The sequence below is a fragment of the Pteropus vampyrus genome, unplaced genomic scaffold (assembly GCF_000151845.1).
Source record: "Pteropus vampyrus isolate Shadow unplaced genomic scaffold, Pvam_2.0 Scaffold85, whole genome shotgun sequence".
NCBI classification, from domain to species: Eukaryota; Metazoa; Chordata; class Mammalia; order Chiroptera; family Pteropodidae; genus Pteropus; species Pteropus vampyrus.
In genome coordinates, this window is record NW_011888866.1 from 360,012 (window position 1) to 374,568 (window position 14,557).

Here is a 14,557-nt window from a genome sequence, read left to right on the forward strand (position 1 = left end):
AGGGCTTAGGCACAACCAGTAGCTGTCTTGGTTGTATTTTGGGATGTGGGAGGGTGGGTGGGAAACTCCAGAAACATACTTGATTGGCTTCCCAAGCAGCCTCTTGAAGTTCTGCTGCAATTGCTCCTTTGGGCTGAAATCGTCCATTATAAATTTCTCCATTGATTTGGTAGGAGAGAATCACAGAGACAGACCCTGGAGTCAGGCTGCCTGGCTTCATATCCCTGCCACTGAAGAGCTGCATGACCCTAGGCAAGGTGCTTAACCCCTCCAAGCCTCAGTTTCTTCCCCTTTAAAATAGGCTGTTGTGAGGATAAAATGAGCTGCTGGCTGCACAGCTTTTAGCCCAGTGCCTGGCACATGATAAAGCCTTAATAGTAGCCATTACTTTCTTGTTCTGAAATTTGTGCCAAGTTCTAGGCTGGCTGCTGGGGCTCCCGGATACATAAGATGGAGTTGGCCCTCAGGAAGCGTTTGTCCCAGCCAGATGTGAGATGGCTCCAGAGAGTTAAGTACCAACATAGGATTCTGCATAGAGCACAGGGGAGTACAGGGGTCATCAATGGTCAGGGACAGAGGAGGTGGCTTTAGGCTGGCCATGAAGACTGAGTGAAATGTCATGCTGGGCAGCTGCAGAAGCACAGATAAGGAAAGACATAGGGCAGTTGAGGAGTGGTATAGGGGGAGCAGGTGAGAAGTGTGTGGCCCGAGGTACTGTTTGGCAGAGACCGGACCAGGTTCCCAAGGGCCTTGTTAAGGGCAGGGCTGCTAGATTTAGCAAGTAAAATAGAAGCTACCTAGTTACATTTGAATTTTAGAGAAGCAACAAATAGTTTTTAAAGTGTAATTATGCTCCACTTATTGCATGGGTTATACTTACACTAAAAAATTTATCTGAAATTCAAATTTAACTGGATAGACTGTATTTTATCAGGCAACCCTACTTGTGTGCCTGGTCTGCAGAAGACCCTGCTAAAATACAGATGGGTTTTAGTCAGCAGAGGAAGAATCCTGTTAACTTGTTGGAGTAGATTTACTTTTCAGAGTAGCCCGAAAAGTGAAATGAGACATAAGGGAGGCCAGATGAGGGGTCAAAGAGTGGGGGCAAAAGAGGGCAGCCAGGCAGGACACACAAGGCCCTGTCTGGGCAGGCAGCAGTGGGAGGCCCTGAGCACTGGAAGAGGGCTGTCCCCAAGGGAGCTCAGGCAAGGCCTGGTTCCAGCTCGGAGCTGGGAGAGGTCTCTCCTACTTCCTGAGACTGAGCCCCTGAAAGGGACCTACCTTAGCTGACTGTGCTTTTGTGGGGCTCCCTGTGCCCAGTTCTGGATTGCTGGCAAGGGCTGCGGCTCACAGGTAGGATTAGAAAACAGGAGTGATGGGCACAGTAATCGTGGGAGAGAAGACTCAGCTCTGGCGCTGGGATAACAAATGTAGATCAGGAGTAGAAAAGGAGGACTGAGGAGGCCACAGGCGGAGGACTGAGGAGGCCACAGGACTGAGGAGGCCACAGGCTGCTGGGTTGTGCAGCCAGCAGGCCATGTGGGCGGCCACCTGAAGGTACACCATTTGGAACATACCTGTAGGTACCCTCAGGGGCTCCATATTGCCTATAGAACAAAGTCCAGAGACTCCAAGGCAGGTGTCTAAGGCCCGTCACAGGATGATCTCATCACCTACTTCTGTTCCTCCTGGTGACTCCCACACTCTAGGCTGCACCAAGCCACCTGCAGCCAATGATGGCAACCACCATGGCAGTCTCACTAGCATTACCGTACTTAATACCTTCTTATTACTTTAAGCACTGTACTTGTTTAACTTGATTAACCTGCACTGGGATCCCGTGTAGTGGCTACTAATATTATTTCAGTTCTGTATCTGAGGAAACTGAGACACAGGAAGTCAAACAAACAGCTCACCTAGGTCACACAACTAGTATTGGGTACAGGACCAGGTTTGGGCCCAGGCTGCCTGAGAGGAGAGCCTGCATGATTTACCATGTCCCCATCCACTTCCTTTACCACACACTTGCTTTTGTGCTTCTGTCCTTTGCATGTGAAACCCAGGTCTCACAGAACCTCCTCTGCAAAGTCTTTACTGACCACCCCCTTTTCCCCTAGCCCGCTATGCAACAGAAGTCCCTCCTGGTCCCCTTAGTAGTTTGTATACGTCATCATGACAGTGAATAGGTTTAAGTCATAATTATTTTTTTACCTTTCTGCCTCCCCACTGTGTAGTACCAATACTTTGGAGCATTTACGCACCCACACATCCATGTTTTTTTTTTTTTTTTAATTGGATCCTCACTGATGCTCCACAAGGCATGTAGAGATAGTTTTAGTAGAAGTCTATTGATTGAATCTTTGGACATAGAGACAGGAGTAAAACAGCCTTGAAATGTTTCTTATTTTCAACTGCGGAGTTAAATAAAATCCCCAAGGTCAGCCATCAGCGGTTATAGAAAAATGGAAGAGAACCACTAATATTCATGGAGTACCAACTACATCCCTAGTAAAGGAACGTGTGGGGAGTGTTTTCAGGGAGAAATAAATAAGAAGAGAAATGGACATGTATAGACCAGGCCCTGAGATTGTGTTACCTTCTTTAATCTTCCCAGCAACCCAAAGTGAAGATAGCAGGGTTCCTGGATTAGAGCGGAGATCAAGGCTCAGCAAGGTCCTGTGTTTGAGCAGGGATTTAAATCCAAATCTGTCTGCTCTTTCCCTGGCATCCAGGAAAGAGGAGGATTAGAAAAACAAGACAGTGCTCTGGGAGTCCTGGCTTTCCTGGGGAGAAAGTATTGGGGCTGAGTGCTTTAGGGGTTTAGAGGAGAAAAGGGGTGCCTGGGTTGGTAGAAGTCAGGGAGTAGGCATTCCAGGGGACTGAGTGAACAAAGCTTGGAGGTGGTACAACCCAAGGCATATTCACAGACAGCCCCGGTGTACAGTGGTGTTTTAAACGCCATGCTGGAGGGATTGGGCTTCTAGTCATAATTTCTGAGCAAAAGCTATAGATACCTTGTAGCTCCTATTAGTCCCTTATCAGACAGAAATCCTGGCACCAGATGTGTTTCAGAATTCAGATTCTGCCCGATTTTGCAAAGGTGGTAATGTGGTGCAATGACACAACTGAGCTGACCAACTCAGATGCCAGTCGCAGGCCACACGGGCATCAGCCTAAATCAGAAGGCCCTAGGATGGATCACAGCTTGCTGCAGGGCAATCCATTTCTGCAGAAGTCATTGCCGCAGTCCACAAGAGGTCCAGAAGCTGGTCTTAGTCCCCAAGAGGGACAGCGCACATGTAAGGACAGGAGATTCACGTCGGGTGGGTACAGGAACTGCTCTGGCCTCATGAAGCCCCATGTTTTACAGAGGCTGGTCTCTCTCATAAAAACACCATAGAAATAGCTGCCAGGGTGCAGGGTCCTCACAAAAAGTCACCACACTCAGGGAGACCCCCAACCATGGATTCCCTGCCTGCAGTTTCTCCTAGTCCAGATGCAACTTACCATTCTGGATCATTTTTACCATAAACAGGGTTGCCCTGTTATGTATGTAGTTACCATACTACTCTATCCAGTCTCCAGAGGAACAGGCTGACAGGAAGTTAACCGAAGATCATTTTCTTACGCTTCGTTAACCCTTTACCCGCCCTTGTATACACCATGTATTTGTTAACACCTCCAGCAAGGTGGCATCCTATAATCAGACATTAATATTCCTGCAGCAAAATGCATCAGTAGTAACATGATATGGGATAAATATGAAAGGAAACTCACATTATCTCCAGTCAGGTTTTGTACCAAATTAGTTACAAAACAACTTTTTATTGTTTGGAGGGTTAGAAGTTGGGTATTATTTGGAAAGGGGATGGTAGACATGTGCATGTTCTTCCTTTTAGGAAAGTCAGAAAAGCGCAAATCATGTGCCCTACCACTAGAGGGCCCCTGGTTCTCATTTTATCCAGGATCTTTGCTAATGGAGGTTTTCCTCACTTCAGCTTGCAGATACCAGCAAGTTACCTAACCTGAAAGAACTTCTCTTGTCCTCCGGAGACAAAGACAAACGGGCTTGGGACCTGGTGAGCTGGATTTTATCCTCAAAGGTGCTGAAGGTCCACAGTGCAGGGAAGGCAGAGGTGAGACTTTGGTTCTGTAGGATCACAGGGACCTCCTCGTGTACCAGAGTGACCTGGGCAGCTTGTTGCAAATGCAGATTTCTGCACCTTGCCCCCAGAGATTCTGGTTCTGTGTCTGGAGTTTGGCCCAGGAACTTGTGAAGTCGCAGTGCTGAATTTTGTTCTCCCTCCTGCTAGCTGTGTGACCTTGAGCAGGTTTCTTGGTGCATTTCAGTACCTCAGTTTCCTCATCTATAAAAATGAGGATGCAAATAGTATGCTTCCATCAGGGAGATGGCTGTGAGTGTTGAATGAATTTTCACACTTAGAACAATGCCTAAGGGCACATGCCAAGGGCTCAGTAAATTTTGGGTATCACAAGCACCCAGGTAGTAATCCTGATAAGGATACCTCAAGAACCATTGGCCTAACCCAGTTGTTAGGAAACAGAGGCAGAGCCCAAAGTAATGGAACATTTCAAGCTCTGGGTTCAAATCCCACTTCCATCCATAATTGAGTCTCCTTTTCCCCATTTGTAAATTGAGAATATTAATAGTTACCTCAGAGGAGACCTGTGATAGAATGGGTCACTTCCAGTCTAGGTTTTGGCATAGACCAGACATTCCATAATTTGGTGTCCCTTGCCAGGCTGGATCTCTCAGGGACAGGCTGGGGTCACAAGGACCAGAGTGGGGGATAGCAGATCCCCAAGCTGGTGTTCTTTCCTCTGAGCGGCAGCAGGGGTTTATCCATACTGTTCTTAATTAATCAATTTGAATTCAAGAGCATTCAATTTTATAAGCTCCTGATAAAGACAGAAATCCTCCTTAAGTGGCGCAGAATTTAGTATATTGGATTCTGGTGTCTAGGGACATCTATCATGTTGGATGATAAAATATTATAAAAAGCTCTGGAGTGGAAGTCAGGAGATCCATATTCAGGTGGAGGCTGGTCTGCTAACTCCTAGATGATCTCTGGGTTTCACTTTTGTCATCTGTTAAATTGAGGTTTGTTCATTCTTTATATGGGCATCAAGTGCCTACCAGTATTGGGTACTGTAGGTAGAGTAGATAAGGCACTGGCTCCTTTACTTTTGATTATGGACCAATTAACTTCCATTAAAATATGAAATGTTGGCATCCAGGATTATCAATTTTTTATTGTGCCCAAACAAGGACATTAGCCTACCATTTATAAAATGTATCATCATTTTATAGAAAGATGTTTTGACAAAAAAAAAAGGAGGATGATCCTGACCTCAGAATAAAGGACAGTTTTTCTAAAGAAAAGATCGTGTCAACCTTGCAGCAATATAAATATATCTGTTACATTTCCATTATTTTTCTCATTTAATCACAACCCAGAGAAAACTTTGCCACAGACTGGGTTTGGACTATGACTTACTGTTTATGAAATGAAGAGGATTATTACCCCTTATGAAGGAACTTACCCTTCTGTATTAATTAGCTTCTGCTGTGTAACAAACCATCCCAAAACCTAGTGGCTTAAAACAACACTGATTGCTTCTCACGATTCTGTGGGTTGGTTGGGTGGTTATTCTGAGTGGAGACAGCTTGCCTGGTGCTGGATGATCTAAGGTAGCCTCATTTCCATATCTGGGTCTTCAGCTGGGATGGCCACTATGATTGGTGCCTGCCTTTATGAGGCTTTCATCCTCCTGAAGGCTAGCAGGGCTTACTCACATGACAGTGAAGAGTGAAGGGTGAAGGGTTCCTAGCAGCAGACAAGGAAGGGCAACCTTTTTTCAAGTCTCTGTTGGCCATATGTTTACCAAGGTCCCATCGGCCAAGCCAGATTCAAGATTCCATAGATTCCATGGAATCTTGGTGGAATTTTACCTTCAAATTCCACATTGTAGAGGGGTGAGAAGAAAATGTGTGGCCATTTTTTGCCATTTATCACATCGCCTGAGATTATTGTGAAGATGGAATATAGGAGATAGATGTGAAAGTGTTATGAAAATTAGAAGTGGTCCAGTTCGAAGGAGCAATGCTTCTCAGTCTATTGTAGGGATAAATATTTAGAGGAAAACAGTCTTGAGCTATAACCTCTGAGCTTATTTATAAATTGATGTCATTATTCTCATGAAACCAGTTGTTCTCATGAGCAGAGTCCATAGGACTTAAGCCCAAGGCTTTAGGAGGCCATTTTGGCAGCACATTTACCAATTTCCTAAATAAAATTGCAACTCCCTTCATGTTTTTAAGTTTGAAAAGATCCAAAAGCTGACTGGTGCCTCTCACACTCCTGTCCCTGTGCCGGACTTCCTGTTTGAAATAGAATATTCCGATCCTGCAAATGCCAAATTTTATGAGACCAAAGGAGAACGAGACCTAATCTACGCCTTCCATGGGAGCCGCCTAGAAAACTTCCATTCCATCATCCACAATGGCCTGCACTGCCACCTGAACAAGGTGGGGCCTAAGCCTGCTGACATTTTGGGAATGGGGTCAGAGCTGGTGGGGGATGAGGAGGGGCCTTGCTGCACAAAGTGTGGCCTGTAAACCAGCAGCATCACCCGAGAGCCTGTGAAAATGCGGAATCCTGGGCCTACCCTGGACTTTCTGAATCAGAATCTGCATTTTAACAAGATCTCCAGGTGATTCCTATACCAATTACAGTTTGAAAAGCATTGATTTAAAGATGGTTCTCAGCCTTGGGTGCACATTTAGAATCACTTGGGTAGCTTTTAAAAATTCCCATGCCTGGCTGCATCCCAGACTAGTTAAGTCAGAATCTCTGAGAGTGGGGCCCAGACAGCAGCAAGCTTTAAAAGCTCACCAGGTGATCCCAGTGTGTGGCCAACTCTTACTGCTCAGCATGGTCTCTGGACCAGTGGCATTCATGTCACCTGGGAGCTTGTTGGATAAGTGGAATCTCAGGGCCCACCCCAGGCCACCTGATGAGAAACCACACTATAACAAGCTCTCCACTGTGCTTCATGTGCATGTTGACGTTTGAGAAGCATGTCTCCGGGGATCACTCCAGCAGTCAGCCCTTGGAGAATTTGAGGGACGTGCCAAGGAGAGGTCCTTTCCCTCCCTCCTTGAGTAGCTCCTTCCCTTTTTTAAGAGTCAAACAGTGACAACCACCCCTTTTCTGCTGATGCTTTTTTGCCTTTTAGTGAAGCGTAAGAGGAAGAGTACAAACAGGAGCCAAAAAGACCACCTTAGCAGCTCTGGCCCTGGGCGTATTGACTTAAACTCTCTGAGCCTCAATATCCTCATCTGTAAAATAGGACATCATCACCTACCTTCTGGTGCGCTAAGAGGATTAAAACTTCATGTATGGAAAAGATTCTGTACTAAGCACCAAGGACACTGCTTTTTTAGGTTGATGGGAAGGGAATTTGGGGTAGGGAATGCTGCAGCCTTTCCCCCAGTCGTGGCAGCATCTGCCTTGTCTGAAGGGCTGGCTCCCAGAGCAGCTGCTAAATTGTGGCTTATACAGAGGCTGGAGGGACTTCCCAGTACTTCTGCAGCTGATTATCGCAATTGGGTTTTGTTGAGGATGACGGGCTTGTTTACACTGGCCCTCAGCTGATTATTCCAGGCTACTGGAATCCGAGGCCTCCGCTGCATACCAGAGCTGGCCTGAAGAAGTTGCTTGCAGATTACGCTTGTACACCAAATCTTCACTTCAGTGCCCCTGGGCATTTGCTGTTTAGTGGTATCTCATCAGAGTCCTTTGGTAAAGTGGCTGCTCTTTTGGCCTCTGTCTGGGTTTTCAGTGAGTAGCTTGCCAGTCGAAGGTAAGAGATTGTTCTCATGGTAGAGATACTGCAAGTTTCCTACTCTTGTGTACCCCTGTTCACTGCAGCCTTGCTCAATTTTCTCAAGTCTAGGGAAGGGTGTATACATAGCAGGCATAAATGGAGAATGGATGTGAGGTCAGATCAGAGGATATCCAGTATCCTTGGAGATGGTCTCTGTCAGCTTTTGAGACATGGGAACTCTGCTTAACCCAGCAAGGGGCTTCCCAGAGGCCAAGCAAAACTTGTTTCATGTCCCCTAAGCTTCACTTAACTGGCTTAGAATTGTAGAAGTCTAGTGCCATCAAATAGGACATTTCTCAGTTCCTAAGCATAGGCTATTCAGTGAGCTGTTAGAGTCTACTCATCATCTTAAGATACTTATGCTGTGGCCCAAGAATAGCAATTGAATTTCAACTTGAATGTCAAATTCCATCCATTGGTAGCAGCTACCTGGAATGTTGTGTTGAGAAGGATTATGAGTTAGTGTAAATGAGTGCTGTGATCGATATTTTTATGTTGGCCATTATAGTCTATTATTGACGTCTACTTTGGACAAAGGATGTGTTTGCTGTGCCCGCTGTAGCCTCAACTTGAGATATTTCTCCTGAGATCTTTTTCTTACCTGGCAAACTTCCTCACGAAGGGCACCAAGTTAGCACCGACCACCAGGGAGCTGAGCTGCCTCCTAGATTTTTGGACATTTTTCTTGGTCAACACCAACACAAAAGAGTAAAACTCAAATAGGCCTGTTACAGTTTCTGGTCTGAGAGATGCATTTCTTTTCTAAGTAATGACTCAGATTACCTCCCCCTTCAGATGTGATCCCCTTCCCAGTACATAAGGGTGTGACTTTGCTTCTGCAAGCCCATCACACTCTGGGGTAGGGAGTGCTGCAGCATTTCCCCCAGTCGTGTAGCAGGAATTACTATATATACTATGATATAAGAGCCCGTGATGGAGTGCCCACCCCTTTCATGTGCCACCTGTCCTGCTCGATGCTCTATATACTTTACCTCATTGAATCCTCATCTATCACCTTATAAAGGAGATACTATTATCACCATTTTGTAAATTTAGAAACTGAGACCCAGAGAGTTTATATGACTTGCCAGCTTGTTGGAGATATAGGCAGGATTCAAATTCAGGTTTTTTTGGACTCTTATACCTATGTTTTTATCACTCAACCTTGACTACAGAAACTACTGGTTTGCCCGGCTGTCAGCTATATCCACAATCAGTTAAATTGTCATCAGATAGGAATATATTTAGTAGTAACACTACGATGATGTCATAGGATTTTTTAATCTTATGTCTTTTGCTGGGGAAAAAAAAAGGTTTGAAAATTTTGTGTTTACAATTCTGTTGGAAGACCCACGTTGCCTTGCTGTGCTATTCTTCATTCACTCAGCCCTGTTTTCCTTCTGTTGGCTCTGCCATTCTAGACATCCTTGTTTGGGGAAGGGACCTACCTCACCAGCGACTTGAGCCTGGCCCTCATTTATAGCCCTCACGGCCATGGGTGGCAGCACAGCCTCCTCGGCCCCATCCTCAGCTGCGTGGCTGTGTGTGAAGTCATTGACCATCCAGATGTCAAGTGCCAAACCAAGAAGAAGGGTGAGTGAGCATTTGACTCAGACCTGGGCTGCAGGCTTCCGGGTGTGCAGGCTCTTGCCGTTGGGTGGGGTATCTCTTGTACACTAAGGGGTAGCTTGGGTCCAGTGCAGTATAGGACAGGGGCCCTGCACTCATAGAGTGAGCAGTCTCAGCTATTGAACACACATTGGAAAAGATATAATTTACTGCAAGGTGGTGTGTAGAGTGCCAGGTGAGGGGGCTGATGGGGTCCACAGGGCAGCTCAGAGGAAGGAGCAATCATGGTGGGTCCAAGTGCTTAGGGAGAGCTTTGGGGAAGAGGTGAGATTTGATAAATGAAAGCAAGTGTGTGAGGCCAGAATGTGGGCTCCTTGAAAACAGGAACTGGATTTCATTCACTTTTGAGCACCTGGTATTGGGGAGCCTGGTGTGTACTTGACATTCAGTAAATATTTGCCAAACTGAAGCTAAAGACATGTGTCCAGAACTGTCCCTCCAGAGTATTCTGGTGTGTGCTCAGCCTCTGGAGGATGTGAGTGGTGACTGAGGCCATTGGCAGTAAATCCCAGGCTCTCTAGGGAGCAGATGATTAGCTGGCTGCCTCAGTCCACTTCCCTGATATGTCTCTCAGATTTTTTTTTCCTGTATATCCTGCTATTTTGCCCACAAAGGCAAAAGAGTCACAGAACTGTCATTCTAGTCTCCAGAATTGGCCTGTTTGGTTCCACTGAGAAAAGGAAAATTGAGAAAACTGTCTGTTCCTGGCCTCTAATGTAAAACAACTGGAATCTTGAGGAACGGGCCCAGGTCTGACACCACCCTCCCAAACCAGACAGCATGAATATTTGCATTTATAATTCTTAGGAAGTTTGTAAACCATGACGTTAGATTTCAAAACAAAACCTTGCAATATCTGCTGTCACACAAAAAGCTTTGGCTTTTTTTTAAAATTGCTAAAGCCTTTTCATGTTATTAAAAGAAAACTTTTCTTTTTGTTTGTTTTTTTTAAACAAGCCTTGGTACAAAGGGTTGAAGATGTGTTCTAAGAAGCTCGAATCCAGAATAGTTAATTTAAAACGCCTGCTAAGAGACTTGTCTCAGATCAAGTCCTGTTCCTCATCCCAGATTATTTCTTTGGTGTGGACATCAATCTGCTTCTTCCTTCTGCTTTCACCACTCAGTCAAGTTTTTTTTCTTCCTTGTATCTTTTATTTTCCTATCTTTTTTTTCTTCCTCCTGTTTGTCGATTCTCCTGTTTTTCAGTGTGCTTCTTATACACACGTAGGCCCATTCTTCAGCCTGCTGGGACTTCTCCACTCCTAGGACCAGGAGGCTTGACCTGTTTATATTCATAATTTGTTTCTTTTATTATTATATCCCCATCCCCCACCCAGTAAAGTCGTGCTTTACTCTCTTTATTCAGATTCCAAGGAGATAGATCGCAGGAGAGCGAGAATCAAACACAGTGAAGGGGGCGACATCCCTCCAAAGTATTTTGTGGTCACCAATAACCAGCTCCTGCGCGTGAAGTACCTGTTGGTGTACTCACAGAAGCAGGCCAAGAGGTAAGAAGGACAACTAAAGGCTGCATTCAAAGTGTTGGATTCTTAGTTATCAGTACTGCCTTTCCTCCAGCCTTAGTCCTCACCTATGTATAAAGTATATTAAACACTGTGCTAGTTGCAGTGAGGAGTAAGGATAAGGGTGAATAAGATGTGATCCTGGCCCTCAGAGGTTTATACAGTCCAGTGAAGAAGATAGAGATTTGTAAACACAAATAACATGAGGGACTGAATAAAGCCAAACTGGCTGCCCCAGACATGAGGCCCCTCAGCCACCTCAGCTTCTGATTTCAGTCTGAAACACAGTGATTAGGTTAAGCTGAGAGGCAGGGTGGTGACTGGACTCTGGCTGGGATTGTGTGCAGCCCAGTATGGTCACTTTCCACGGTGGCTGTTGAACTACCAACGGCTCTTCTCTCTACCTGAGATACTTCATCTTCACCTCTAAAGTGAGGGTGTTGAACTCAACAGCAAAAGGGCCTTCTGGTTCCTAAGAACCATGGTGGATGCCTCATCCCATCTCAGCAGTGTGGTGACGGCGTGTCTGTGCAGGGTTCTCCAAGATCAGTGGTCACTTTCAGACTTTGTTGCATTGTTGGCGTCTGTGATAGAACTTCTCATGGGGGTGAGTAGCAGGTGAGCAGATAAGACAGGAAAGGGGGTTACTTTTAATACTTCTCACTCCTGCTTGTATACACCAATGGTTTCTATGCTTTAGAATTTAAGCCAGTAAAATTCCCCTCCCCTCAAGTTTGGGGTATTTGTATAGGGTTCTAGGGGACATTATCCTTTGATTTAAAATCATCTGGCTTTTTGTACTTGAAAATTCCATTCCTTCCCACTTCTTCCTGGAGTGTCTCTTTAGTGCACACTTGGACCGTTTAGATCATTTCCCAGCGGGCCAAAGAGGATTTCCCCAGCACAGATTGATATCCATATGTGTCTGAAAGTGAAAAGACTTTTGCTAAATAACCTGCTACCTGCTGCCATCTGGGCAGACACCTGGAGCGAAGTCATTCTTCTAGATACCAAAGTCCTGCTTAAGAAAAGACTGAGTATGGAAGGTTCAAGAGGAGCAGCTATAAAAGGGAAAATCAGGATGAGCTCATTGCATAGCTGTCTTTGTACATTTAGAACATGTTCTGGTGAAAGGCATGTCGGTGCCAGGGCAAACAGCCTCAGATTTCTTGAGCAAAGGAGAACGCACGAAGCTTCATTTCATGGCTTACTCAGAGGATGAAATTCATCATTGCATTTTCTTTGAGCCAGAAGTTGTTGCATACACTTCAAAAAAATGTTTTTCTCTTTTTGCCAACATCATTCTTTTTTCCCCCTTAAGCAGGGCTTCCAGCCAGCTGTCCTGGTTTTCCAGCCATTGGTTTACGGTCATGATATCCCTGTATCTGCTGCTGCTGCTCATAGTGAGTGTCATCAACTCCTCAGCTTTCCAGCACTTTTGGAATCGTGTGAAGAGATAATCTTTCTGGGCCTGGTGTGGGGGCCGCCTCAACCATGTGCCTTATGACAACTTGTTCTGTATCTCCCGTGCTCCATGTCTAGCCAGGTAGAGCCTGGGGGCCAGTCGGGGACCACAGGACAATTTTCATATGCCATAAATGTATCGCTTGCCTTTGATGATGCTCCTAGCCATGCTCCGGCCAACAGGGACCACTGGTCCCTCACTCACAGGTTTTGGGGAGCCCTCCTGTCTGCTCCTTCCTAAACAGTCCTAGGGAGTTGGCTTTTCCGTCAGGGCCAAAGGAAAAAGTCCTACTGCATTTAAAAACAAAGTGTCCAAGCTGTCAGTGGTGTGTTTACAATCGCTCCTGGCAAACTCTGGCCCTTTCTCTGATGCCTTCTGGAAGGCGGAAAATGTGTAGTGGGGACGATAAATCACTAGGCGGTTGCCTTGTTTTGACTTGAGACACTCAAGAGGAACAGTCATGTTTCTCATAAAAATCGGTGGGATCGTTTTTGAATTCCATCGGCCTTTGTCTGTGAGTATAAAACATTTTCAGTTTTCTCAAATCAACAAACAACCTTCTGCTACAGCTGTAACCCCCGTGCCCGACCATGAATGAGAAAGGAAGGAGTCAGAGATGTGATTAGAAAATACAAACTTAACAATGAGCAATTTGAGTTGTCTTTTTCTGAAAATTACCAGCTGCTAATTATAGCTACAGGCCTGCCTCCTGATCTCGTTCTCACGAAGCTGCCTTGATTGTGGCCTGCCAGCCACAAGTGCCACACTGTATGTGTTCTGTCACTTCTGGCCTTCGAGACAGAGGCTTGCCTCAGTGTGCCACAGATGTGCATAGACTAAGCCTCCTTCAGAGGGGTCGCAGGTCTTTGGGACTCAGCCTGGAAAAGCCTCTGGCTGCCCAGAGAGCTGCAGTTCTACTTGCTATATTCTTCGTGCTTCCTTCCTGCCCCATTTCAGCCATAAGGGAGCCCCTGTTTGAATTGGGGATGGGGGGAGGAGAGATTTCTGTAAAGAAGGAGGAAAGTCATTTTTCTGTAATTTGTGAAGTTGTGAAAAAGCCGCTGTCATGGTTCTTACATTGAGTATTGGAACATTTGAAAAATAATAAAGGTATTTTCCTAATTACCAGGTCACCTTTGACTGTTTTTAGCCTCCATAGGAGTCTGCCGTGTATGCCCTTTTATAAAAATCTTATCTTTTTCCTTCCTTGTTTGAGGTGGCTGTTTGCTGGAAAGCATATATCACCAGGTTATCTAATAGGTGTTGGATTTCTAGTCATGATATATCAAATATGAGCACCTACCGTGCTCTAGGCACCAGAAATAGGCTGGCAAGGTGGGCGGATGGATGAACATTCTCAGGAGTGAGGTTGGCATTATATAGTATTATTATAAAGGAATTTTGGAAAATACTTAGCAAAGACTTTTAACTTGGCCTGGAAGAATGGAAGTGACACGTGTAGCACTGCTAGGTGCCTTACAGGCACTGATTTATTTTTTATTTTTTATTTTTTATTTAGTTTTTATGGTGGCATTGGTTAATGAAATCCAATAAGTTTTAGCCGTACACTTTACAAGTAAGGCATATATATATTTACACTGCGTTTTCACCTCCCATAGTTAGATTTCTTTCTGTCACCACATATTTGACCCCGTTTACCTTGTCTCCCTGCCCCCTCCCCGCTCCCCTCTGGTAACCACTAGTCTATTGTCCATGTCCATGAGTCTCTGTTTGTTTTTCCTGGTCATTTATTGCTTTTAGGTTTATATCCCATATATAAGTGATGTCATGTGATTTTCAATTTTTCGTCTGGCTTATTTCTTTTTGCATGATTATCTCGAGGTCCTTCCATGTTGTCGCAGAACAGTATTTCATCTGTTTTTATGGCTGAGTAATATTCCATTGTATATATGGTACTGATTTCTTTAATCCTCATGACAGATAAGAAATTGAAGTCACAGAGAAGTTAAATAGCTTGCCCAAGGTTAGGTGGCTAGGAAGTGGAAGAGCCGGAAGTTGAACCTGGCGG

General features: G+C 45.2%; 1 protein-coding gene across 5 annotated transcripts in view; it reads left to right on the top strand.

Annotated features, from left to right (window-relative positions):
• The window catches only part of PARP16 (poly(ADP-ribose) polymerase family member 16), a 21,683-nt gene extending 8,024 nt beyond the window's left edge, over positions 1-13,659 (top strand). For 3 of the 5 annotated variants that reach the window (XM_011363323.2, XM_023532503.1, XM_011363322.2), the window contains 5 exons: positions 3,999-4,136; positions 6,344-6,550; positions 9,333-9,504; positions 10,907-11,048; positions 12,385-13,659. In XM_011363323.2, the coding sequence (XP_011361625.1) occupies positions 3,999-4,136; positions 6,344-6,550; positions 9,333-9,504; positions 10,907-11,048; positions 12,385-12,523 (798 nt within the window). In that variant the 3' untranslated portion in view covers positions 12,524-13,659. The remainder of the gene's footprint in view (positions 1-3,998; positions 4,137-6,343; positions 6,551-9,332; positions 9,505-10,906; positions 11,049-12,384) is intronic. The other 2 variants (XM_011363324.2, XM_023532504.1) reach the window with 2 other exon arrangements.
• The last annotated feature ends 898 nt before the right edge of the window (positions 13,660-14,557 follow it).